At 46.1% G+C, this 27,699-nt stretch overlaps 1 protein-coding gene across 2 annotated transcripts; it reads right to left on the bottom strand.

Moving 5' to 3' along the window:
• Nucleotides 1-1,132: 1,132 nt before the first annotated feature.
• SLC45A2 (solute carrier family 45 member 2) lies at nucleotides 1,133-27,699 on the bottom strand. 2 transcript variants are annotated; one of them, XM_036279857.1, is made up of 7 exons: nucleotides 27,264-27,699; nucleotides 25,382-25,558; nucleotides 16,091-16,407; nucleotides 9,130-9,273; nucleotides 8,324-8,447; nucleotides 3,938-4,155; nucleotides 1,133-1,685 (listed from the first exon to the last, which is right to left on the bottom strand). In XM_036279857.1, exons 1-7 carry the CDS (start codon nucleotides 27,646-27,648, stop codon nucleotides 1,461-1,463), a joined length of 1,590 nt encoding a protein of 529 aa, XP_036135750.1. In that variant the 5' UTR covers nucleotides 27,649-27,699; the 3' UTR covers nucleotides 1,133-1,460. The 2 variants fall into 2 exon arrangements, with proteins under 2 accessions (XP_036135750.1, XP_036135751.1); XM_036279858.1 differs by lacking the exon at nucleotides 16,091-16,407 and having other exon boundaries at nucleotides 1,632-1,685.

The following is a 27,699-nucleotide window of genomic DNA, read 5'->3' as shown; positions in this document are numbered from 1 at the left end:
TCTGGAGTTGTGTAGACAAACACTTATGAAGGACCAGGGCAGATCTAGGCAGGGGGGAATAGGATGGGAGCCTTTAAAAATAATAACAATAGCCTGGCCGGTGTGGCTCAGTGGATTGAGCATCGTGTCATGGACTGAGATGTTCCAGTTCCATTCTTGGTCAGGGCCCATGTCCGGGTTGTGGACTCGATCCCCATTGGGGGGCATGCGGGCGGCAGCCTATCGATGTTTCTCTCTCACATTGACGTTTCTATCTCTCTCTTCCTTCCTTTCTCCCTAAAAATAATCAATAAAATATAATTAATAAAAATAATGACAGTAGCTATCATTTATGAGTGCAGAACAATCGCCAGCCTCCAGGCTAAGTGCTGCTCTTACAGGAAACACAGAACCTGAGTGCCCGGGTTCAAAGCCCAGCTTGGCCACTTACGAGTTGGGGAGCTTCCGATGAGTTACATAGTGCCTCTGTGCCTCAGTTTCCTCGTCTGCGAATGAGATCAGCAACAGCTTCCACTCCCCAGACTGCCATGCTAGCACAGGGGGGGCACTTGGAAGAGTGGTAAGCACTCTGTTACATGTGACTGATGGTCACTGCTCTCGGGGTAGGAATCATCAGCCCAGAGGTACGGATGAGCAAGAGTGCCTTGGGAACAGTCAATAGTTTGTTAGTGAGAGCAAAGTAAAGATTCAAAACCAGCCGAGCTCTAAGCTCCATGGTCTGTCTTCTCAACCATGCTGCCTCCAAGGCTGCAGCAAACCCGGCTTCCTGAGAAGCAGTGGAGGGGAGGGGAGGGCTGGAGAAAAACCGCTTCACCTGGAGAAGACAAGACCACAGCAGATGGGAGGCTGTTTTTTGGCTGTTTTTCCAAAGGCTTTCACGTGGTCTCCAGAGGGTTGCACAAAGGTGCAGACTAGAGAGAAGTATTCTCACTGTGGCCATGGCATGAGCTGCTTTGGTTAATCCTCCAGCAGGAGCTGCTCAGGCCGACTTGCCTGGGTTATCACAAATCAGCATGAATTAGCTATGAGTAAATTTATTATGAACTAAACAGGAGTAAGTGAATGTCATAAAATAAATCACCAGCAATGTTTTGAGTACAGGTGAAGTTGATAAAAATATGAGCCCCAACGCCATAGGACCCCTGGTTAAGTAAAACACTGCATCATAGAATAAATCCAAGAGTCGTGTGTAGAATTGGTCTGCCTCTCGGGTGTCCTCAAGGCCTGAAATGCCAGGGAAGACAGAGCCTGCCTCCCCGCACCCCTGCCCTGAGAACACCTGAAACGCGGTGACTCGCGCAGAAGGCTGGGTGACGGTAGGCCCGGCCGATGACTGCAGCCGAAGTCGTGACGCCGAGTAGACAACGGCAGACCCCGAAACCGCAGAGCTGAAGAAAACACCGATCTTCTGCCACGCGCTCCACTGTGTCTGACGTTAGGGACAATGTCTCTTTATTAACCTAATCCACATATCTAACGAAGACAGCCACAAAGCAGCAGCCAATCAGTGCTACCAGAGAGGCGGTGATCACCACCACCACGACGCTCCCGGCCATGTTGACCAGAAAGCCCAAGCCCCCTCCGACCAGGATCTGAGCCAGCTGGATCATGCAGGTGAGGGTGGCGCAGTCCAGGCCCTGCCCCCTTCCGCGGCCGTCCGGGCCCCCTCCCTGGGCCTGCAGCTTCTGCAAGGGAAACACGGGAACAGCATTTCATCTCCACAGACCTGTCTGGGGCGGGAGGTGACAACCGTTCAACCTTTCGGTCAAGACCCAAACAATAAATACTTCCGGCTTGGGGGCCACGACTCAGCCCTCTGCTCCCGAGGTGCAAAAGCAGCCACAATGCAGAAACAAGCTGCAGTATCACTGTACGGGCACTGGTACTTGAATTGCAGGTTATTTTCACTTGTCACAGAATATTTATTATCTTTCTAAGGATTTTTTTTTTACTCATTTAAAAGTTTTCAAAGACTTCTTTGCTCACCAGCTGTACAAAAGCAGGTGGCCAGTCACATCTGCGGAGGAGACATGGTGTGCCAAGCCCTGAGTTAAGGGAGCCAAGCATCCCCCCCCCTCTCGCCTCGGCCTGCCTTCCCTCGCGGCCGGAAAGTCTTAAATTCCACCATAACACCTATGGGAGTCAAACGGTGGATATATGTAAAATTGTCTCTTCCTAAGAGGCCAATAAATTCAATGTAGTAAAAACTCCATAAATTACCCATTCTTTCCTTCATTCGTGTTACACATTCAAACATTTTTAGAAGGATGTTGAATCAGGGATATATGTAGGAGAAGCAACATCAAAAGGGAAGTCAACCTTTCAGAAAATGGCTGCTATTGGGTCAGTACATAAATATTTGATATTTCGTCTGAATTGTTTGGGAATGCTGTCATTTCCGAGGTGATTTTTATGTGGCGGAGGGTAAGGTGCTGTCACACGTGACTTCCCTCCACCCTCCCTTTTCTGAGTCTTTGCAGGTGCTAGTTAGGCAGTATGCTAGGCAGATTACCCGCACGATCTTGTTTAACTTTTTAACTATCAGGTGAGTATATTATTCCCACTTGATTGATTGGAAAACCGAGGCTCTGAGGGTTTGAAGGATAATTTCTCTACTCTAAATCAGAAAAAAACACATTGTGCCAAAAATGCATATGATCCTTTGCATATAAAAGGCAAATGAGAAAACAGAGTCATATGGCTTAATCTCCATTTCAAAAATACAGGAAATACAGCCCAGCCGGTGTGGCTCAGGGGTTCAGCGTCATCCCCTGCACTAGGAGGTCGCCAGTTCAATTCCAGGTCAGGGCATGTGCCCAGGTTGTGGGCTCAGTCCTCAGTAGGGGGCCTGCAGGAGGCAGCCAATGGGTGTTCTCTCTCACTGATGTTTCTCTCTCTCCCTCTCCCTTCCTCTCTCTCTCTAAAATCAATAAAGAAAAAATATTTTACATACATAAATAAATAAAAACACTGGAAATATAAACAAAAACCTAAGCGTGGTTACATGTATGGGTCAGAGGAGGTAGGAAAAGAGTGAAGGGAGGGGTAGGCGGGTGGAAGCCCCTTCTCAATGCACCCGTCTGTGTATCACTGCGATGGTTGAAGCATGTGACTGCATCACCTCTGTGATCTGACTTTAAGTAATTGTTAGTAAATCAATGAATGACATCCCCAGCGCCATGCAGCTGCCAAGTCGGGGAGGCAGGATTTGATCCGGGTTTCTCTGAGTACGAAGCTTATGTGTTTCTGCCCTAGTGCCATCGAACTCTGTCCTCGGAGGGACAGTCCTTTATGACAGCTGTCTCTTCAGCAGCATAGCCCCCGCGGGCACTGTAATGTTGGTGCTGGTGTTGGCCAGGGGTGAGGACGGCTACTGCTCTGGTTGAAAGGTTTTCACTCCTGGCGCAACTCCGCCCTGCGGCGGCATTTGTCAGGGTAGACCCTGGAAGAAAGCAGCGCTGCGGCCAAAGGACGAGTGGTCAGTGTCCCTGCGGTTTCAGGCTGCGATGGATTAAACTCCAAGTGATGTCTAGGAATGTCCTACCCTCCACCAGAAACCCTCAGCAACCCCGCCATGGCCTTCTGTAATGGGTGAGGACCTGTGAGGCCACAGGTGCACTGGACGTGGGAGGAAGTTGTCAGAAACCTGGGGTCCCCTTCCTTGTCTCTGTGTGACCACAGGCTGATTTCTCAGCATGACCAAAAGCCCCCTTTTTCTAATCTGACAGGTGGGAGTAATGGTACCTGCCCTATCACAGAGTCAGGAGGAGGAGGTGGGCTGGGCAGGTGGTCATGGCTTAGCCAGACCATCATTACACTTGGCTGGGTATTTTGGTGCTGCTGTTTAAAACCCTTATTTCCCAGCTCTGCACAATCCCCCCAAGCCCCCCGCCTTCAGGTGAGTCTGGGGCACCCAGTGCAGAGGTACTCGACGCACCTGCTCCTCCTGCTGCTCCTCGCGGTGGTACTCAGCAATGAGGTTAAAGGGCACGGTGTACAGGGTGCTGGACATCACGCCAAATGAGGCGCACAGCACCAGGGTGGAGTAGACGTTTGGGAAGAGCCCGATAAATCCCGTCCCCAGGCCGAACAGCAAATACCCCATGAAGTAAAGACCCTTTAATCCAACGTAGGACACCAGAGCTTTCTGGAAGTCTGTGGGAAGAAGAGGTAGAGATTACAGCAGGCAGGGCCTCACAACACTCATTTCAGACAATCCCTTCTTCTGAAGATTTACTTCTTTTAGAAGCTTTCTTTCGATACTGAGTCACGAACAAAAAGAACCTCCTCATCTGTGCTGGGAAACAGCTGGCTTTTGAAATCAGTTATATACCCTTTGAATAAAGGAGCTAGAAATTGCTTGCGAGGTTGCCTTTTTTCCCACAGGGAAGGACCGTGCACCGTTTAGCAGACCACTGAGGAGCAACAGGACGCAGGAGAGGTGTGCAAAGCTGGCCTTGGCCCTGGACCCTGGGGCAGCGGGACGTGCAAGAAAAGATGGGGTCATTCCGATTCACGGGGTCTAGCCTCACAGGACCTAAATAACAACTCAGCCCTCTCTTGGCCCCATGGCCCAAAATCAGGCTGGAGGAAATTAAAACAACCAGATTTTACAGAACGATCCACGTCATTCGGTTCTCTCATCCCGACCTGAATGCTGTCTGCACACTTGAGAAGTAAAAGATGCGCATCCTCTGCAAGCATCTTCCCTGAGCTGCCAGCCCTTCCCAGCTGGCGTGGGGTTCCCGCTGCCCCCAGCTCCTCCCCCTCTCCAGCTCCCTCATTTTCTAGGGACAACTTCCCTAGTGTCTCAAGGCCTCAGCTTCCTCATCTGAAAAGTGGGACTCCTAAAACCCTTCTTCAGGGTCGTCAGCAACAAATGAGATAAGATACCTGTGCAATCACCCAGCTCGATGCTGAGCACATAGAAGACATCCAGTTAACGATGACTATGGTTATTTCCACGAACACTGACTGGGCTGAAGATGGTTGGTCCTTGGGTTCCCTCCCAGCAGGTAAACTTGGCTTGCTAATGAAGCTATTGTGGTAGAGTTCATTTTGAAAATTTGAAAATTCTGCTTTAAAATGTTTTACCTTGTTTTCCACAACCCCCCAAAAATGTTTATCTTCTTTTTTCTATCAGTTGTTATTAATCCATACATGTCTCACCTTTCCCCTGACCCACTGTAATGGAACACATGAACCCAGGGATAAATGATAGATACTTGAAATGGGCCTATTCAAGAATGAGGTTTTCCATATCTACCCCAATAATTATTGGACTTACATTGCATAGACAAGAAACCTAATCTGCATTACATTTGAATCAGTTATGAAACTAAACACGGTTGTGGGTCCACCATGGAAGACAGGGCTCTGAAAATGGCGTGTGTGTGGCACTGCTTCCGCTGTTGAGTCCAGATCTTCTCTGGGGGGCTGCTGTCAAGGCTGAGGATGAAAGCAGTGCAAAGCTCGGTCTGTCACTGTTGGCTTACTAATTACATTCCTGCAGAAAGTGTAATCTAAGGTGCCTCAGTACCTGAAAGATACCATCCATACTCATTAGGGAGAGGCTCTGTATCCAAGTGTGTAGCCCAGCCAAGGAGAAGGCAAAGGATAAAGAGGTATTTGGAAACATGAGCAACTTCAAGACAAAGACTGTAAGTCTGGCACAAAATGCTTTATTCATGAAGAGGAATCAGTAAATGTAAGGGCCAAGCTGACTAGCCTCTGCTGTGTCTGATACCCAGGAGGGTAATATCCTCACTGTGCTTCTAGTGAGGACTGGAGGTGAATGATGGGTTTAAGCAGCAGCTGTGAATAGGGGTGTATGATATGAACAATTGGCTATATTTCAGTACCCACTGTTGTTATTCTAATTGATCTAAGAATTCTCACTATGCAAAGGAACTTGAAAACAAGCCACTTATCACCATACCCCAATCCCCACCGCAGCCAGATTGCCCTGCTAAACTCCATCCTGACAGAAATTCTGGATGTGCATCTGATGTTATGTGATGAGCCCAAAAGAGAGGGTTATTAGTGTGCTCTGGAACTGAAGGGAATGATTGCTTGATTCTGCCTAGGGTGGGTTGGGGTGCAGGGGGAAAGACATGTGAGATTTCACAGAGGAGGTGATATTTGAGCTGGGTCTAAAAGTATCATTAGGCATTGTCTAGGTGGGGAGGTTGAAAGAGCTGCTCATTTACAAAAAGAAATAAAAAGCAGTAACAAATACACAGAGGTGAGTAAGTCTTTGTAGTGTAGTGGGTAGTTAATCTGTGTGGGAGCACCAGAGGTCAAAGTGTGAACCAGGCCTAACTCCTGGAATGCCAAGCTCAGGACTTGGTCTTTATCCAGCGAGCATGAGAACCCTGAAGATCCTTAAGCAGGGCTAGTTGGTAATTTACAAATAAAATTTTAGTTCTAATTAACATGATAGGAACCCCATAGATTTATACATAATATTTCATCTATTTCATATAACTTTGGTAAACTGTTCAAGTAATCGTTTATTTTGTGCACAGGGCTTTTAAACAGAAAGGAACTAAAAATAATATGCTTTTTAATTTTCAAATGCCATGAAATTCATACAGGAATTCAAACTAGACTAATGGTACCTAGTAGGAAAAAACATAGAGTTCATTATTTTTAAATGTTTTATAACTAAATAGTGGTGTCTTATTTTTCTTTGAGGAAAAATAAAAAGTTAAAATTGACACAAAATTAAAATGGTAATTACTTGCGGAAAACGTGTCCCTCTTTCCAGAATGAGGGTAGTGGTGAACAGTCCTCCACCTCTTGAAAGCATGCAGGGATTGAGGTGGAGCATCAGACCTGTAGTCTAACCCTCCCTCATTCTATTTTAAGTACTTAAAATCTTCCCCCTACAATTTTCTTAGTTCACATACTCGGGGGTTGGGGGTGGGGGCTAAGGAAATGCTTTAAGACACCACTATTTAGTTATAAAACATTTTAAAATAATGGGTTTTATGGTTCTTGGGCTCATGAATTCTTTATATGTCTATGTCAGGTCCTCCTTTCCCAGTTGTGCTACATTTTGAAGAGAGATTCCTTTTTTTTCTTTCAGAGAGAGAGGAAGGGAGAGGGAGAGAGAGAGAAACATCAATGAGTAAGAACATCAATTGGCCGCCTCCTGCATGCCCCCCACTGGGGATTTGGCCCACAACCTGGGCATGTGCCCTGACTGGGAATCAAACCAGCAACCTTTGGTGCATGAGTCGATGCTCAACCACTGAGCCTCACTGGCCAGGCAGTTAGATTTTTGATCCCAAAGCAGGTTTTCTGCTGTTCCAAGGCTAGATAAAGGGCTGAGCACTAGACCAGGGGTCATTACATATGTTCACCCTTCCCCCAACAAGAAGCACACTTCAGGGACAGAATGATGCCCCTGAGAATGGTAACAGGGATTGCCCCCCATCATCTCCAACCTTCCCTGAGCCATGCCTTGCAGTCCCCAGGGCCTGTCCAAAGCCTAGAGCTTTGCATTGGGGGCAAACTATTCTCCCCACAATGCTAGAGGAGCTCCCAAGTTCCCACTCCAAATATATGCATATAATTTTATAGACCAGAGTTTTCAGTTAATTCAAATTATACAGAGCTTAGAGCTTTCCACACTCATTAGTTAGCACAAAATGAGCCTGTGTGATGCCCTAGAGTTGGAGTACATCTGTTTTGGATTTATTTAAAACCAACTGCAGAAATCCCTTTGTTTACAGTGTCCTCATGGCTGAAACTTAGCTAAGTGGGGGGTTAACAGGCTCCAGACCCCATGGAAGGCTGGGACCCGAGAAGGAAAGCTATTGTCCTCAAGCACCTGTCACATACCATCCTGTCCATCGGAGCTAAGGTCATTTTACATGTTCATTTTGTCACCTAGCATATCACCCATCCATCCTATGTTGTGTTATCTACAAATCTGATAAGCGTATCTATAAAATTCCACCAGTGATCTCGCTCCAGTAGAACGCAGTCCTGTTGTTAATTAGAACTTTGCTGGGACCCCATCTCTGGTCCAGCCAACACTTCACCATCTTGTTTACCAGATATCCCTTTATTTTCCAGAGGACCTTGATCAGGAACGCACTGATTATAAGGACGAAGTCATTGCTGAGCTGGAATTCACTATGGAAAAGGATACTTCATGTGGTTGTTTCTAAAGGAATAGTTTTCCCTGATCGCCATATATTTATCAAAATATTGGTATTTTCAAAGCAAAAATAAATAAATATAGAAATATAAAATCCAACATTCTGCCAGACCAGAGCCCTTTAGAAGACACCCTTAGGAGGAGGAGACTTACAAGAATAGAGTGAGGAAAACACGGAGTTGATGCACAAGCCCCAACAGCCAACCTCCACCCCTCTTTCGTAGATGAGAAACTCGGTGGAGTTGTGTGCACTGTAGGGATTCCCATGGTAAACAATCTGAAAGAGAGAGGTGGGGCTATTGAGCTACAAACGCAGGGTGGTAGGGACCCCTCCTCATATGCTCTGCTCCTATGTCCCTGGGGAGCAGCATGGCCCTGCCCAAGGGGCCCTCCTAGGGCACAGAGCTCATCCTCCCATGACCACGTCACCCGTTTCATCCTTCCACACCTCTACTCAAGGGCCTTTAGAAAGTCCTAATGCTACTGCATCAAGTCTAAACAACATCTCTCTGGATCATTATCACCCCTCCTTCCACCTGACATCAGGCCCCACCCAACGTAGGCTACCCTGGTGCCCATTCTGGTACAGCCAACAGGCTTCTGACTCATCTTTACAAGTGCCATTCCTATTCCTGCTGGGAGTATTTTCTCTCTCTCCTCTCTTTCTCCAACTTCTACTCACCCTTCAAAACCCAGATAATACTGCACCTCCTTTATTATGACTGCTACAGTTCACACTGATTTTATCTTATTTATTGTATTTGATCAAGTACTGAGCCCAGTTGTCTAGGGGGTGGTAATTTGGCTCTAGAATCTGCCCGTGAGCCAGCTCCTTAAAGGTACTCTTTCCTGCACTCTTATGTTCCCATCCTAGAGGTTAACCCAGAAGAAGGTCCACAGGCATTGACTAAAAGATTGATGTATGAGTCAATGAGTGTGTATACAGACTTGTTCTTTACCCGGCCCATGAAATCTGTGAAAAACAGCATGTTGGATAGGAAGGCAGTCCATCCAATGAGGTGGCTGATGCAAAGGCAGCGGTAGTGGGGAGGCATATTCATCAGTGCCCTCAGCAGTGACTTCATGGTCATTGTCCTCTGAACCTGGAATAAACATAGAACAGGTGTGACCTTCAGAGCAGACACACAGCCAGCTGTGGGAGGCAGAGCACACAACCATGTTGCACATCTGTCAGTAGACCATCACACAGGGTCACACTTCCTGGGCATGGCACTGAAGTTTCTACAGAGTGGTCTCTGGGAGATGTTAAGTGTGTGCAGATGCTTGGCAGTTTCAGGCCCAGGTGGCACTTTGGGGACCTGAGGGGAAAGGACTGGAAGTGGAGCTTGCTTTGGACGAAGACGCAAGAGACATCTGGCATCCTGTCTTTGAATGACAGAACAATGGTGTGAGGACAAAGCTCACAGGTCATTATAATTCTCAGATTTCTTGGCTCTGAAAATGGGGTAGGCTGAATTCTAACTGATTTCTACCTTCTGGTGTTGCCTCGTGATTATGTATTGTTGGATGCCAAAGGGATTTTGAAGAGATAATTAAGGTTACTAAGCAGTTGACTTTGAGTTCACCAAAAGGGAGATTATCTGGGTGACACTAACCAAACCACATGAGCCCCTTAAAAAGCAGAGAGTTTTTTCCAGCCAGGAGCAGAATGGGAAGACAGAGCATTTCAAAGCATGAAAATTGCTACTTTTAAAGGTAAAGAGAGCCATGTGGAAAGAGTCTGAGAGTGGCCTCTTGAGGATGAGAGTGATCCCTTGCCAACAGGCAACAGAAAAGAGGGACCTCGGTCCTACAGCCACCAGGAACTGGGTTCCACCTGAGTGATCTCAGAAGCCTGTTCTCTCCCAGCTGAGCCTTGAGAATTTCAGCCTTGTGAGGTCCTGAGCAGAGAACCAGCTGAGCCCACCCAGACTTCTAACCTACAGAACTATGAGGGAATAAACTGATGTGGTTTTAAGTTGCTAAATTTGTGGTAATTTGCTATGTAACCATAGAAAACCAGTACAGAGAGCCAGTTGGCTTCCTGCTCTTGGCCAGGTATCTCCTCCCAGTTTATTTCCACGGGTCCCACCATCAGCCAACACATGCAAGTGAACCCTATGCTGAGTCAGAAGTGAGAACACTGTAGAAAACACACACACACACACACACACACAATAAATGCATATGCCCAAATTTCTTTAATCTAGATGAAAATTATGTAAAAACCAAAGGCTTCAGTTTTTTGGTATCAGGAGTCTTGAGGGAATAACAAATTTTGAACTCTTTTGAAATATTTCAAAATAACAGCTGTTTTAAAATACAAAGAATGAAACAGGTTTTAACATCATGTCATGTAAGAGAAGGAAGAAACCTCAGGAATACTCAGCAGGCAGCTGCCCTGAAGACACTGAGATTATAAACTTCAGTTATGCTGGGTTATGGGTCTTTCTTGTCAGATTTTTATTTATTCTGAACCTTGATGTAACAAAATTAGATCTTGGCTAGTTTACTTACAATATGGTCTCCTGAGATGTTCTGTTTTAACTCTAACAGCATATTGTGTTTATAGCTCTTGACCTTACATGATAATGCTTTTTAGTTGCTTATTGCAGAAAATTGTGTTTACTCATGGTAGGTTTGCTGTACAAATTGATTTTTAATTTATTAATTTTATAGTATTTAATCTACTGACATGACTGCACTGATTTGCTTATATGTAATCAGTATTTAAAAGTATAGACATTCCTTTGGAGTTAGGAAAAATAACTGCTTTCTGAATGTGAAATTACCTGTCAAAATGAATAGTGAGCACAACGAAAACTCAATGTCAAATTACTGCCTTTCTCTGGACCCCAGGAAGAAGGCCCTGAAGGTACAGACTAAGACACAACAGCCTGGTTGTTGTGCCTCAGACTAAGTGAGTTATCTTCACTTTCCTTCTCTTCTTCCCCAAATGCAAAAATGTTTTAAGTGAATCAGGCCAGCAAGTATTCAGCCTCATTTCAAATATAAATTTATGCTTCTGCCTTATACATCATTTTCAGCCTGTTTTCATTAACCTAATATTTCCTTTCTTCCAAAAATAAATATGAGTTTTCAAACTGTGTCTAATATTTCTGCGAAAGACGGGAATGTAAATATTCAAAGCTCCTTTCGGGATCTCAGAATGAAAATTCAGGTGCATCTTCCTCTCTGGCTCATTGGTTCCCTTGGCAAAGCTCCTTCAGTGGCTGAGTCCCCGGGAGTTAGTGTACCGCGCATATTGTGTGCCTTTGTCCACTGGAAATGGGGTGGCGATGGATTCATACGTGGAAAAGGCACAGAAGCATCTGTGAGGAAAGAGAACCTCACAAGAGTACATTCAAGAGGAGACTACTGAGATATTGAAGGGGGAGGAATTGCAGGTGAATGCTATGTTTGCAATCTGAAATCACTCAGGCCTTTCATCACTGAAAATAATCCCAGTTCTCAAATTGCACAGCCATCCTCATTTTGGGAAATGATGACTGACAAACAGTGATGGCCCGGGCCCTGGCCCCGATATGTGTAGACTCCCATTGCTCGGCTGGAGGCTTTCAAGGTGCACATTTGGAACAGAAGAGTCAGATGCTTGGCTTTGGACTTCAGATGTGTTGCTCTGTTGTTTTTCATTTTGATCTTTAAAACAAACAACAGAACCAATCAGAGCCTGTAGTGTTGTGTATGTGATACACACTACAAAGTTCATTGTATTTAATGCACTTATTTTCTTACTAGTGGGGAGGGTTTTAGGCCTTTCAAAAGGCTCCTGCTCACTTGTTTGATTTGATCCTCACAACAGCCTCTGCTGAGCCACAGCCAATCAGTGGGCAAAGAGGCAGTGACCAGCTCCGGGGGTAACAGCTACTTATCTTTAGTAAAACCCTGCCTTGTTTTGTTCCTTAAACCGTGACGTTTTTTCTTTACTTTCAAAGTAACACTTGTTCATTACAGAAATGTTGAATCCAGTGAATGGTTTAGAAAAGAAAATTAAAACCACCTGTTAGCCCATTAGCTAGAGAAAATAACTTCAATTAACTTTTCAGGTATATATCGTTTCTATTTTTTTCCTCTGTGTATGTGTAGCTTTTCTCAAAATGGAGATCAGTGTGTGTGTGTGTGTGTGTGTGTGTGTGTGTGCGTGTGTATGTGTGTGTATTGCCTGATATATTGTGTCTTAAGTAAAAGTTCAAAAACACACACAACTTTTGATGACTGACGACTGCATAGGTTCCATCGCATGGATGGCCCGCGATCCCCAAGCTGCCTTACAGACTACTCAACAAGGGCTCCAGCTGAGCCAGCAACCTCAGAGTCCTGGTCTACCAGCGGAGAAGGGGTAGGAAGTACTCCTGCTCCCGGCAGCCTGCGGTAGGGAACAGGTGGTCCAGCCAGGTCTCAGAGACCCAGACTCTCATATTTTTTCTGTTTGCTGTGTGATGAAGATAAAAATAAAGGCTTCAGCCCAATAACCTTTTAGTTCCTCCATGTGTTCTTCTTATGGGAAACACTGCACTCACGCTAAAATGGGAGCTATTGGTGAAATGGGATGAACAGAGTCGTCCGACCCATTGCACTCGCTTCTCAAGGAGGCACAGTAGAGGGCGGGTCGAAACACCTGCCTCCAACACAGTGATGTTCAAATGCAAGGCCTCCTTTCCTAAGACTTCACGTAAATAAGAATTTTGCTAATTCAAACCCAAGCAGTGTGAAAGTTTACTTTTGTACTAATTTTGGGAAAATACTAAGCCAACTAACAGAACCAAGCACTTAACCTTCAGAAAACTATTTACAGACTTTTATCACTAGTTGCTAATTCTTACTGCTTTTCTTTATATACATAATTGAATAAATGGAAATGAGTTTTTCTCCTGACTATAAGTAGCAAATATATCTCCTTGAAATACTCCTGAAAGAAAACACAGTTTTCAAACTATAAATCACTTTGCTAAATGCAATGTGGTGTTCTAAATTGGGTCCTGGAATAGGAAAAAGACATTCATGGAAAAACTGATGAAATTGAAATGACTGCTGCTTATTTAATAGCATTGTACCAATGATAATGACTTAGTTTGGACATGGGTACCATGGTTATGTAAGCTATTAACATTAGGGAGAAGCTGGTAAAGAGTAGATGGAAACTCGCTACTTTCTTTGCTACTTTTTTGAATATTTAAAACTATTCAAAATGATACATTTATTAAGATGGTAAGACAACATGTAGTCACACTTGGCTAGGTGACAACTCCGAGGCAGGGACAAGGTCTGCCCTGATGCTCAGCTTGGACAGACTCTTGTTAACAGTTGCTGAAGAATGAATGATCTCTGATCATTCTCATTATCTCACAAACAAATTCCACCAAATTCCATATTTCAGAAGGGCATTTCCACTACCTTCATTCAACAATTGACTAACCAAGCACTTGAAGTCAGCTCCCTGCGTGCCAGGCGCTGAGGTAACTGTCAAGAAGGAGAAAATGACTCTATTCTCTGTGCTGCGCTTTACATCAGGGTAATCACTTCCTAAGGCATATAAATGTCTAATCACTATGTGGTACCCCTGAAACTAATGTAACAATGTTGCATATCAACTGTAATTGAAAGGTAAATTTAAAAGAAAAATGAAAGAGAAAAAAGAATGGGAAGATGGACCAAGGCCACCCTGCCCTCAGGGAGTTCCCTCACCATCTGGTGGGAAAGACACCGACAAGTCAGCAAACAAGGCAGAATGTGAAATAAGTCCACCTGAAGGCTCGCCATCATAATACATAGGCCAAAAGAGGAGACCCTGGACTCCAGGGACTGGGATGTGATGCCGAGTCATCGAACACAACCAGGGAAATTCCAAAGAGAGCAGGACGGGAAGGCATGAAGATAATAAAGCTGCATTCATTTGAAAATATACATCAATTCACTTTTTCATTCTTTTTAATTATTAAAAATATGCACACACACCCAAATTCCATCTGCTCCAATGTACCAAACTTGCCTAGTTTTAATTCTGAATTTGTGACGCTTTAGAAAAATAAAATAGACTTATATAGCACTTATCATTTGTAAATCACTGGGTTAGGTGTTTCCACCTGTTTATCTTATCTCACACTTAGAAATCCTTTGTAAGGGAGAGAGCATTATCTTCACCTTACAGATGAAAACACTGAGCTTGGCTAGGTAGTTTACCGAGGTTATGCAGCTCCTGGGGTTAGCAGCTATGAGTTGTCAGAGACCAACAGTTGGCCGCGATACCTGCTCTGCCTTTCTTAGGAGCAGCGGAAGTTTCAGTTAGGTGTATGGCTTCCAAGTCATGGCTACAGTCTCCGTTCTACTTGCAGCTCAGTGTGGCCATGTGACTAAGTTCTGGTCAACAGTATATAAGCAGAAGTGATGTTTGCAACTTTTGAGTTGAGTCCTTAAAGGAAAGGATCATGCACTTCCCTTTCTTCCTTCCTGCTAGCAGAAATGTAGACATAACAATGATAATTGGAGAGGCTATCTTGGACCTCACAATGAAAGTTTCATGTTCAAAATGCAAGCAACAAAACAGAAGGGTTCAGGTCCCTTGTGGAATCAGTGGGGTAGCCCCAATCCATCCATCTGGACCTTTATAAGAGAAGGAAATAAATGTACATCTGGTATAACTTCACTAGGGCCTCCTACGTGCCAGCTCACTCAGGAGCTCAGATCGAAATCCTAACTTGATTGTGCCAAAGCTCTAGCCCCAGCAAGAGAAGTTGAGCTCATAGAGCAGAGGAGATTCACTAAGGTTGTGTGAAAATCCGTTAGAGAACAGATCAAGTCAGTTCCTCACTTGTGCTTAGCACTCAGCATTCTACCGGGCTTATAATAGCACCTACACCTAACACCTTACTGTGTGGGAGGAAACATTTTAAGTAACTTTGTGTGGATAATCTCATATTATCTGCACAAAATCCTTGTAGGTACATAAAATTCCTTTCTCATTTTACATAAACGTCAATGTCCAAGGTCATACATTTCAGAGGCGGAAGAGGCAGGATTTGAACACCTATGCTCTTAATCATTAGGCTACCTACAGCCAGTTATTTTCCGAGTGAAGAACACAGGTCAGCCAGCTAGAGGAGCGAATGTTTAAAATCGGGTCTTCCACTTCCTCTTTGCCAGGGAGGGACTCCTCTGTCCTCTATCCCTGAGGCACTGGTATTCAAACTCAGCTTGAAGGAGGATAAAGAACTTGCTACAGTGGTGGAAATGTTCTATATCAGCACCGTCCTGTACAGCAGCTGTAGCCCCATGGGGCTGCACAGCATTTGAAATGTGGTTAATGCAACCAAGAAACTGAAGTTTTCATTTTCATTAACTTCCATTTAAATAGCCCCATGAAACTAGTGGCTACTCTGTCGGTCAGCATAGCTCTAGTCTCTTCTCTTCAACTATTTCATCTTAACCTGGTTCTATTTCTCTGGCATTTGATAGAGTTTTCTTTACATTTCAAAGCTAATTACTTCACTCAGCAGTTCACTAGAAACAGACTAAAAGGAATATCTAATCAACTCATGAAATGCAAATTACCAACCCAGGGATACTGTCATTTCCAGAAACAAACGTATAACCTAATCTAAGAACTGAAGACATTTCTGTGGCCTGAGGATAGTCCCGGCTTCTCCTACAGTCTGACATTTTGCACCTGGCTTCATCCACCCTGGTTAGATGTTCCGAAAAGAGAAAACCGCACCCATTCCCCTTTGAGGTGCAGTTTCGATTCTAAGGGATAATAGCTGTTGAGGATTTGAGGATTCAATAACATATCACAAACTCTTCATGTCAAATAAACAAACAAAACAAAGACAACAATAATTTTAAAAAATGAGGAGGGCAAGAACAATGATATTTTTCCCAAGAAAACAGAATTTGCGTCTTTACCTGTTCAGCAGGATTTTTGTTTTTTTCTCCCTGCACCGCCAGCTCATAACCACTTTTAACCTTCTCAATAGACCCATACTCGTGCTTTCTGTCTGACGACAATGGAGGGTCCTGGGGGGCTGGCTGTGGGAGAATGTCCTTTGCAGCCTCTCTAAGTGGGGCTTCAGGGATGCTGCACAGATGAATAATAAAACACACAGTGAGGACCAAGGCGGAGAAGAAGAACATGACCTGGAATTCTGTGCCCAGCACTTGTCCCAGTTTCAGATGGGCCCAGTCCATGGCACCCAAAAGGTAGCCCAGGGCACCTCCAAAACCTGGAAAGCAAGGAAGAGCTGTATTAGCATATGTAGCAGACCACCCTCCCTTTCCATTGTGCAGGCCCTGCCCCACAGGGGAAAAGCCCTCCTCCCCCCCCAGGACAGCAGGTGCCTGGTTATGACTTGAGAGGTAACACCGAGAGAGGCTAAGACACCTGCAGCCAGGAAGGGCAGGTTCGAGGCTCGGCTCTAGCACGTACTTTCTGTGACCTTAGACTTCTTCACTCAGAATATGGGGATGATAGTGAAAGAGTAACCTACTAGTAGAGTCACACTTAGAAAACGGTGCCAGACATAGCAAGTGCTTAGTAAATGTTGTCACTCTCAGAATTCTTGAGGCCATTCCAAACTATACTCTCTATGCTGCTCAAAAACTAAAATACCTGACCTTAAAGGGCCCCAAAGAAAACCAATTTCTGACAGCAATAGAAATAATTATGTGTATTATCATTTATCCATGGATTAGTTTTCTAAGGTGACTCAAGTTTGCAAAGATCAAAGAATGGTAGGAGAATGGATGAGTGGTCACTTCCCACTCTGGTTAGTTGCAATTTGCCATAGAGGATAACTACAGATGACCAACTGTCTAGCCATGGAATTGCGAAAGAAAGTATCATCACCATGCACAGAGCATAAAAGTGAATTAATGTGGACCTATGGGAATTTGTGGCCAGTGGTGTGCAATGGAGTAAAACACAGTCTCTGCAGACAGGAACATATGATCTAGTTATCGCTGATGGGCATATACATAAACATAAATGACACCTACGGTGACCCGTCGTGGATGGTGTGTGTCTGGGATCCTGGGACTGGCGGTACCTCTGGGTCACCATTGGACAGTGATTCTCTTAATGCAATCGTGGGTATGCCCAAGGTGTCAGAGGTCATGTGACAAGCAGTCAACCAAGGATGTATTAAGGGTCTTTCGAAATCAGGGTTTCTTAGTCTTGGGACTACTGACATTTTGGGCTGGGTAATTCTGCTCTGCAGGGCTGTTCTGTGCATTATAGGATGTTTAGCAGCATCTCTGGCCTCTCCCCACCAGTTGTCAGTAACAACTGCTCCAACCCCTCCCCACCAGTTAAGACAACCAAAAATGTCTCCAGACATTGCCTAATGTCCCCTACAGGGCAAAATAACGCCCTAGTTGAGAACTCCTGATCTTAACTAACCCTATGAAAACCTTACACATTCCTTTTTTTAAAACTATTTCTCATTTGCAACCAGTTCAATGGTTGTCATATTGTCACTTAATTCTTCTATCATTTGTACCTCTTCTGGCCTTTAAATGTATTGTTCCACTGAGCAGAGGAGATATAGAACAAAAGACACCTGCCCATTTGAAAGACTGGTATGTAAAATAAATCATCCAGCCCTGGCCAGTTTGGCTCAGCGGTTAAAGCGTCAGCCTGCGGTCCGGAGAGACCCGGGTTCGGTTCCCGCTAAGGGCACGTACCTCAGTTGCAGTTTGTCCCCGGCCCTGGTCGGTTGTGCAGGTGGCAGCCACTCGATGTGTCCCTTCACATCGATGTTTCTCTCTCTCTGTTCCTCTCTCTCCCTCCCACTCTACCTGAACAAAAAGTGGAAAAATGTCCTCGGGTGAGGATAAAAAAAAAAAAGAGTATAGAGGAGTTCTGAAGAGCTTGTTTATTTTTGGTGCTTATTTCAGGGTAGCAAGATGATGTTGATTCTTGATCATTATCATAGGATTTCTCTTAATTAGCAATGGAGTTCATAAGAGTTCAAGACATCAGTGAACCCAAAGGTTTTAGAGGTCGAAGGATGTGTGGAGCTCAGGAAGTTGACTTGGTTCAGAAAGCCACCGCCTACAGTGGTTAAGTGACAGGAGACAGAATGAAAAGAAGGGACCTGGAATTATGCCTGGTTTCCATGCCCACCTGTGTGCTTTCTCATCCTGGGATGATGGGCGCTCCTACTGGGAGAAATGCGGGTGGTGATGCCTGCTCGTGTGAGCTCCCTAAGGGTTAACATGCTAATACAGGTAAAGCACTGGCACATCTAGTGGCAGAACGGGGACCGAAACTCAGTGATCAGCTGACTTCTGCCAGAAACCCTAACTCCAACACCTTGCTCAGAAGCAAAAGAGAATGACCAAAGATGCTCCTTGACTTACAGTGGGGTCATGTCCCAACAGACCATTGTGAACTGAAAATATAAGAAGTTGATATGATATTGATCATAGCTCAGCTTGGCCGAGCCTACCTTAATAGTGCCCGGAACACTTGCATTAGCCTACAGCTGGGCACAGTTAGTTGCCTGACACAGCGAATGCATTGTAGCTTGTCACTTGTTTACCCTGGCGATAGTGTAGCTGACTGGGAGCTGGGGCTCACTCACGCTCCCCAGAATCACAAGAGAGTATCTACCGCATGTCACCTGCCAGGAAAAGAGCAAAATCCAAATCGGAAGTACAGTTTCTACTGAATGGTGTTGCTTTCACACTGATATAAAGTCCCAAACTCGTAGGTCCGACCACCGAAAGTCAGGACTGTCTGTCCTGCACGGAGGGCGACAATTTGCCTGCAGGTGGATGGAAGGGCTGAGTCATTCGAGGCCAGTGGTTAGAATCGGGGCACCACTCTGGGGCGGAGACCAGGGCCTGCCACTGACCTAATGTGGTGCATGGCAAGCATTGTGCAAGAAATACGTATTTAAACCTGAAAGAGTAAAAATTGCTAAGTGCCTGATTTTTAAAATGTCATCCTAGGGCAGAGCTTCTTCAACTGTACCCCTGAGTACAGATGTCTTGTCAACACGCAGGTCGTCTCGGTCCATTCGGGCTGCTGTAACAAAGCCACGGCGAGTCTGAGAGCTTATAAACACACACGCTTGTTTCCCACAGTTCTGGAGGCTGGCCATCCAAGTTCGTGGCACCGGCTGAGCCGGTGACTGGGGAAAGGCTGTCTTTCTCTGTGATCTCACTTGGGGAAGGGACAAGGGGTGTTTCTCTCTTAGTGTCTCTCTTGTAAGGGTGCTAATTCCATTCATGAGTCCTCATGTTCTGATCACTCCCTCAAGGCCTCACCTCCTGACACCATCGCATTGGGTATTAGGTTTTGGACACATGGATTGGGGGTGGGGAGGCACACAGACATTCACTGGATGGCACAGGTTCTGATTCTAAAGCTCTAGGGTGGGCCTGACAGTGCATTCCCTTCAAGCTCCCTGTGACATCAGTGCTGCTGGTCCAAGTATCACTCTGAGTAGCCAGGGGATAGAGCAGTTTCCGTCAACCTGTTCCACCCTCTTGGCGAATGGGACTTCGTTGTCATAGGACATTGGACCAACAATCCACAAATGATGAAACACAGTGATGTACAGTCCTGTAAAATTAAGGCTAATTTGCAGGCATTAATAGGGTTCTATGATTTGTATTATGTTTTTGTAGCCTGGTAGAAAAATTACCCTGAAACAATTACAGAGCAGTCATTGGTTTCTTGCCCTGCAGAAGGTTCATCGGATCTAATCTAACCTAGTCACATGCACACACACAGAGTGCAAGAACTTGGGGAAACGGTTCTGTATGTCTTTCCTGCCAGCTCACTCATTGATCAGTGAAGTAAAACCTTGACACGTGCTACAAATAACTTAGAATTTCCAGTCCTCTGTTCTCTTAGGGGCCGGAGTGGGTAGGTGGGATGGGATAGGAAGACAAAAGAGGTGAACTGTTTTGTTTGTCCCAAAGCTACTGTGGGATGTAGCTAAAAGTTACAGCAGAACATACCCTGAAGGCATAGTGGGTGGCTGGGGAAAGTATCCAAATATTTAAGCGTTATTCACACCTCCAGATAAAAGCCAGCAGGGAGCCGTAGGGATTGATTGAAGGCTTTCCTTTCTGCTCTCACTGCTAAAGATGTTATCTTCAAAAATAGTTCCCTCTACAAAGCCCAGTCATGTGAGCTGCAACAAAGGCTGAGATCAACTCCTACTGCATCCACTTCAGACCATGTTTATCTCCACTGCCGACATCCACCTCCTCGGGGCTCCTGGAGTCATCCCGGGCCCTTGCCAAACCTCAGCGGGAGCATCTGCTGCCACATATGGTAACAGCCTTCACAAAGAACGGGCCACAGGAGCCCAGCTGCCAGGCCAAGCTGTTGAACTCAGACCAGAGCCAACCTCACGCACACGCTAACGTGCTGAAAACAGAAGAGTTCAGAGGCTGGGCCTGCAAAGTCCCTGTTCTACTTCCACAGATGTTTGTGGGCCCGTCCCTCACTGAACCATCACAAATAAAGCGCTCGCAAGCCTGGTGGGTCTGGAGGACATGAAATATGTATTTATTAACATTTGGCATCGAATCTTTTTAAATTGTTCCTTGCTCCAGGCCTGAAACCATTTACCAGAACATTAGTAACTAACATTGCATAAGGATTCACAACCCTGTGAGGAAAGAAAAACTTCGAGATACCGAGGCCACGAGGCCACGCAGCAGTTAAGAGGAGGAGCCAGGATTTGAACCCGGACGGCCTTTTCCAGTGTGCTTATCCCCACCTCCCACTACCGGTGGAGCTCACTGCCAAGGACGGCAAGGCCTGGGGTGAGAGGATTAGGGTGCACTCCCCAAGCCCCCCATGGCTACCGCATATGCCAAGGACGGAGAGCAGGAAAAGTTACCTCTAAACATGAGGCAGGAGAAGCCAGAGGACAAAAAGGTCCTCCTGGGAGCCCGAATCTTTTCTTTAAAAGGAACGTCAGAAGAATGCTAGGAGATACTTTGGCAATGAACCCTTCGACACTGATTTGCAAAGCATTTGGGATTGTTGGGCCTGGACTACAGCTCTGAAATAAATAAGAATTTCAATTTACTCAGATGACTGTATTCCTCGGATGAATGACATCTCAGTGTTGGTGGAAATCAAAGTGGGCCCTGACACTAAACACAGCTTTATCACAGTGTTTGTTCCGAGCGGAATGCCGTAGCCATCCATCTCCTCGCCAAGCTCACGTGGAGTCAGGAGGCTGGGACAGAGGCAAAGGCAGCGCAGACAGACAATGCGCTGATTGTTGCTTTCTCTCCGTCTTTTAATTGGCCCGCCGGTCAGAGCAGGCCTTCGTGGTGGGGCCACACCGCCACATTAACTCAACAGAATGCACCTGTTCACACTTCGAAACGTGGGAGAGAGGAAGAGACACAAGGAAGACAAAATGACGTGGGTGATCCTATCCGCTACTCCTTCATGGAGCTCATGTCGGGAGTAAACGTTAACAGATGAATTTATCTGTATCCATAGGTCTGTGTGCACAAAACAAGGCATACTGTACTTCACAAGTGAATGGGAGATGTTTACAAACAATGCAGACCCTCTGTGATTATCACTTAGGCAGGGACGTTAGAATCTAAGCCTTAAACAAGGTGAGACTTCATTGTTCCGTGTGATAATGTTTTGTTATCTTTTTCTAGTAGGGAACAAACTTGCTTTGAAACATCCACACACCCTCAGAGGTCGCCCTATAGTGAGAGACAGTTGTCTAAGCTTCCGACAGACTTCAGTGTTAGTCATGAGCAAATGCAAGGTACCTGAATAAGCATCTTCATCTGATTGATGCAATTTGCCATGCAGTTTACCTCGATATAAAATTGCATAGACTACAAGCAGGGTTTCGAAGCCAGCTAATATTTCTAAGTACCAGCAACCAGCAAAGCAGTGAGTTAGAAGCCATGGGGAATTTGCAGGTGAACACTCATGGGGGCTCTTACAAATCTGGTAGAAGAGGTAGATAAAACAGAGTGAATCATAATACAGAGAGACTGGACAGTACTATAATAAATGTGCAGATCAAGTAAAACTGTGAACAGGAGTATGACTTTAAAATAATCAAGTTACTACTTGATTATTCACTAGTAAACAGATGGGGCTTTGGAAGCTCTGGGTGATCCTTTCTCACAACAGTCGTGGTCTAATTGTTCTCATTAGGCTAATACTCAGTTGTATTTATGTTCTATGTGGCAACTACTGACTTTGGCCTATTCAATAATAACTACCCATTCTTCCTGGCTAACAAAACCCCAATTTGAATCAAGGACATGCCCCTGCACCTCCAAAAATCCCTCACTCTTCCAACCTCCTATGCCCCTGGGTGCTCACGTCACCGAATTCCACCCGCTGAGAAACAAGCAGAAGTCTGGGATTCTAGGAAAGCTTTTGCTTTCTTCATCGAGAGAGACCTATGCTGAAGCCCTAACCCGCAGTGCAATGATATTTGCAGGTAGGGTCCGTAATTAAGGTTCAATGAAGCCCTAGAGAGTTTGGCTCAGTGGTTAAAGGGTCGTCCCACGAACCAAAAAGTCTCGGATTTGATTCCGGTCAAGGGCAGGTACTTCAGTTGCGGTTCGTCCCCAGCCCTGGTTGGGGTCGTGCTGGAGGAGCCAGTCCACGTGTCTCTCTCACATCGATGTTTCTCTCTCTCTCTCTCCATCCCACTCTATCTGAAGATAAATGGGGGGTGGGGGGGTATCCTTGGGTAAGGATACAGAAAAAAAAGGTTCAATGAAGTCATAAAGGTGGAGCCCAGATCCAGGAGGACTGGTGTCCTTACAAGAGGAAGAGGCACCGAGACGCATGCACAGAGGTAAGACCGTGCGAGGACGCAGCAAGAAGGCCGCCGGGTGCGAGCCACAAGGAGAGGTCTCACCGAAACCAGCCCTGCAGTCACCTTGCTCATGGAGCCCGGCTTCCAGAACTGTGGCAACATACTTTCTGTCGTTGGAGCCACTTAGCCTGGCACTGTTTCGACAGCCCGAACAGACCACAGGGCCCCAAGGGGAGTGAAATTGAGGCGTGCGTGTGGTGATCTGCTGCCTCCACCATCCGTCCTGCTGGTCATCCACCTCGGTGACACCTTTATGTTCATCCACGTGATAAGCTTTCACGCTTCGATCACTCGGTGGGCAGAGTCCCGACCGAGTTAGAAATGAGTTTGCCTGCAATGTAGGAGAGAGTGGGGAGCCCTCTTCCTAGGAGCGGGGAATGTTTCCAAGCAGCTTTGATTTCCACAGGCAGAAGAGGGGAAGGCCGTTTCTGTGGGGTGAAGATGCAGAAGCTGGAAAGGAAAGGGCAGACGCCTTCCTTCGTTCTGTCCCCGCTTATTTTGAGCACCTGTGACATGCCAGGCAGTGCTGGGAGCACGAGGCACACGGGGAGTAAAACAGGCCTGGCCTTCGCCCCAGGACATGTCGGGAATTGTCCAGAGCACAGAGCGGGGGGGGGGGGGGGGGGGGGAGCGAAGCCTGAAGAGCAGGATGGGAACAGCTGTGGGGAGTCCTGACCCTGGCTGGTCATTTGTTGGTTATGCAGCAAGCAAACGGGGAGCCGCTGCAGGTTCTGAGCAGGCCCCTGAGCCCGAGTCGGATGCGTCTTTTAGGACTGTGGGTACGTATAGGCTCCGTTAAAACAGGAAGAAGTCCGAGACTGGGAAAACAGTCCAGGGATAAAGACAAAGCTCAGATAAGGTATAGTCAGATCCTGAACCAAGGTAATACCAGAATCACACAGATTCCCTGAGACTACACCTTACTCTGATATCAGCAGAAAGGCTCCAAACATTTTCTCAGACCCGCAGAAACACTGTCGCGTGTTAGCCTTGAAACAGTAACCAAATTATAGAGGTTCAGTCTTCCAATATCAGAAGCAGCAAAGCAGAGATTGTTTGGCCAAGATGAACCCTGTTGTAGACTGGGAAGTGGTGGCCACATGGCCCTCAGGACGTCAGAGCAATAAAGCACTCACTGGGTCACGTTCAAAGGCCATAAAGGGCCCCATGACTTGGTTACAGTTAATGTCAGCATATTATGGTGGAGCAGAAGGAATTACAGGATTTAAATTAGGAGAGTGCAGCTCGAACCTCTATTCAGGGACCTTGGAGCTGCAGATAGGATGGTCAGGGCCAGTGACAGACGGGGACAGACTGCTGCACCTCCCCCTTCCCTACCGGGAGAGGAGCTGCACACTGTCCTGGGCAGCCCCATTCCTCCAGGGCCCACCATTCAAACATTCTCTCAAACGACAAATACTGACCCAGTGGCTTCCATGTGCAGCCACTGCTCTTGGCCACAAAACGTGAGATTCTGCCTCTCGTGAGACCTATCTGACCTTGAGAGGAGGCAGAATATATCAAAAGATCAAATAAATAGATGGGCCGGGCTACAAAGACAATCAAATAAGGTAGAGTCTCCCCATCACACACACTAGATAAAAATCCTGGTGGGCCAGGAGGGCGCCGCCGCCTCATGTATCCCCCGCAGCCCCAGAGCGGTCCTGGCTGGCGCTCTGTGGCTGCGTGCTGAGCGTTAGGAGCACGGCTCGCAGTGAATGGCCCAACAGCACCCGAAGGAGGCCAGCATCAGCCCCGGGAACGGCCTCCACGCCCGCCTGGCATCGCCTCCTTTAAACCAGGAGGTTGAGGAAATGCCAGCTCTGTGTCTAACTAAGAAATCTCCAAAGGGGCTTTATTTGCTTGATTTCTGTTTTTGATTTTAAATATGGCTCCTGGGATACTTGCCACAGAATCATTTGAGGTACTTATTTAAAATGAGAATTTCCAGGCCCCCACCCCAAATCCACTGAATCAAAATAACTGGAGGAAGGGCCCAGGAAACTGCATTTTTAACAGGCTCCAAAGTAATGCTGATGCTACATTACTAATTTTAAAAAAAGAAGAAACCAAAGAGTAAAGCGCACAAAGCGCCTTTTCATTGTGGTTGTAAGTGTGTCCACAGATGGTTCTTCAGAAAGCTCTTGTGTAATCTTCCTTTGCCGGACTCCGAAGCCTGGTCACAAGCTGACTTTGTTCGGAGAAATACACTGGGAGACAGAGCCCGCGTGACGGGAACAGTCCCTCAACTGACCCATTCATTCAAAACAACTCCACGTGCAGAGAAACTGGATGGTTTCAGCGGAAGTGCCTCTCTGCCTGGGACCTGAAGGGCAGGCTCGGGGATATTCCCTACCTGTGAAGAGAGCATGGTAGTGGAGGCCCCTCTCCTTGTCCTGATGAGAACAGACATCAAATAAGTAGGCTTTGATGGGCCCATCAATGAAGTCAGCAGCAAAATCAAAGAGAACCACACCCATCATGGTGATGGTTATGGCCCAAATCAGCTTCCTGCTTGGGTCAGCAATCAAAGCTGAAAGAGAAATAAACATTGGTTACCTAAATCTTGGTATGAAATGATTCACATTTTTATTCCCACCAGAACTTCCTGTCATCAAATTCTCTCCCTTTGCTTTCATTTTGTTTTGTTGTTTTTTTCCAAATAAAAACTTCATTATTTTTTTTAGGTTTTAAAAGGCATGCAAATAAAAGTCCAGAACGGGCAAACCTATCAAGACAGAAAGCTGACCAAGTGGTTGCCTTCAGCGGCGCGGAGGAGAGAGTGGGGAGTGACCACTAATGGTCACTGGGTTTCCTTTGGGGATGATGAACATGTGCGATTAGATAGGTCATAGCAGCACAACCTTGCAAATATACTGAAAAGCATGGCATTGTGTACACTTTTAAATGATGCTTTTTATGGTATGTGAATCATAGCTCTTTAAAGCAGTTTAAACAATTTTGCATGCTTATTGTAAACCATTCCAGTGACACAGAAACGCTGGGGGGAATGCTTCAGATCCTAGCCCCCATGATGGTCACCCTTCACACTACCCTTTTTTATACACAGAGACAGGTGTTCATCTGCACCTGAATGCAGGGCCTCTCAAACTTGAGCACACTCAGCCATCGCTTGGATGACTCGTTAACACATTGTTAGGCTCCATCTCCCATGATTCTCCATGTTCCTCCCATGATTCCTCAGTCGGCGTGAGGTAGAGCCTAGAAATTTGCATCTCCAGAGCCCCAGTGATGCTCCAGGTTGGAGGACCACACTTTCAGAAGCACTGACTAATGGGATCACGTGTACATGCTCATTTATAACCAACTCTCTCACTGTCTTTGCATTTCGATTAATGAAGAATAACTTCCCAATGTTTAACAGCTAAATAATATTCATTCCACGGATATGCCACAATCCATTCACCCAATCTTAACTTTCCCTTGCTCTCAGTTAATTTTTAAAGAATAATATGTGATATGCACGTTTTTTAAAATGATAGTATGAAAATAAGTGAAAAATCAGCCTACCCTCCACTTCTCCCCGCCAGCCCTCTGGGACCCTCCCCAGAGGCAACACTCTTGTTAGCTGTTCTGTGATTCTCAGAAATATCCGATAGTTATGTATTTATGCCTTCTTTAAACGTCCTGCCTCATTATCATACATTCTGCTAGCCTGAGAGTAAAAGGCCTAAAAATATGTGCTACATTTCATCCCCTACCACCAATTACTGATTAATTGATGGTGATTAATGGCCAGAAAAAGTGTTCACCATCAGCCAAAGGTCCCCTTGAGCTGATAGACGGTGCCCTGCACCCACTAAGTGGCCCCGCATAAAGCTCTGAACAGGATTAACCCTTATTTGGACACACAAGTAATTTAATGTAAATATTTATAACTGGTTAATTTGACAAAGTACTAAATAAGGTGTAATGGGCTCAAAAAACATGACAATTAATAAATATGTGAAAATATTTAATTTTATAAAAATGTAATCCTATTTTAAAATCCTCACAATAAAAAAACAAACACCAAAAAACAACACCAAGGCATCCTGATGTTTCTGAAAGTCAAGTCTCCCCAACCACAGAATTTGGGCCAAGGTTGAAAGTTGGTTGTAACCTGGGAGAGATGTACGGTCCTCACCAATCTTTAGGTGTCACATAGAGAAACTGGAAAACCCTATTGAGTGACACAAGGAGACCTTTGCCTGCCTGCCCCTGTGCAGTGCACTGACCTGATATGACAGTGTCCCCGTTGAGGTACAGAGCCATGCCCAAGAGCATCATGACGGCCAGGGTGAGGATGAAGGGTCTTCGCCGGCCCCACCCAGCCTGGCAGTAGTCGCTGGCCGATCCCACCACGGGCTGCAGCAGGAATCCCAGGACGGGGCTGAGAAGCCACACCACGCTGTACAGGCTCTTGGGCAGGCCCACGCTGAGCAGGACAGGGGTCACGTAGGCCGCCTCCACCGCGTAGCAGAACTCCCGGCCGAACATAGCCATGCTGTGCATGATGAGCCTGCCCGTGGGTCTTTTGGGCGGCTCCACAGAGCCAAAGGGGCCACCCTCCACTAGGGAGGTGTAAGTGTGAATGCCAGGCTGTCCACCGTTGCCGCCCATGGCCACTGGTGAGGAACCTGCCTGCAAGTCCACCACCTCCTGCGTGGCCCC

This window comes from Molossus molossus, unplaced genomic scaffold (genome assembly GCF_014108415.1).
Source record: "Molossus molossus isolate mMolMol1 unplaced genomic scaffold, mMolMol1.p scaffold_m16_p_3, whole genome shotgun sequence".
NCBI lineage: Eukaryota > Metazoa > Chordata > Mammalia > Chiroptera > Molossidae > Molossus > Molossus molossus.
The sequence above is the reverse complement of the archived record's forward strand: the minus strand, read 5'-3'. Positions and strand labels throughout refer to the sequence as shown.

Coding starts and splice junctions, on each gene's coding strand:
- SLC45A2 (XM_036279857.1), bottom strand. CDS start 27,648: ATGGGCGGCAACGGTGGACAGCCTGGCATTCACACTTACACCTCCCTA. Junction 8,448..9,129: donor TCACAGATTTCATGGGCCGG/GTAAAGAACAAG, acceptor TCTCTCTTTCAG/ATTGTTTACCATGGGAATCC. Junction 1,686..3,937: donor AGGAGCAGCAGGAGGAGCAG/GTGCGTCGAGTA, acceptor TTTCCCTTGCAG/AAGCTGCAGGCCCAGGGAGG.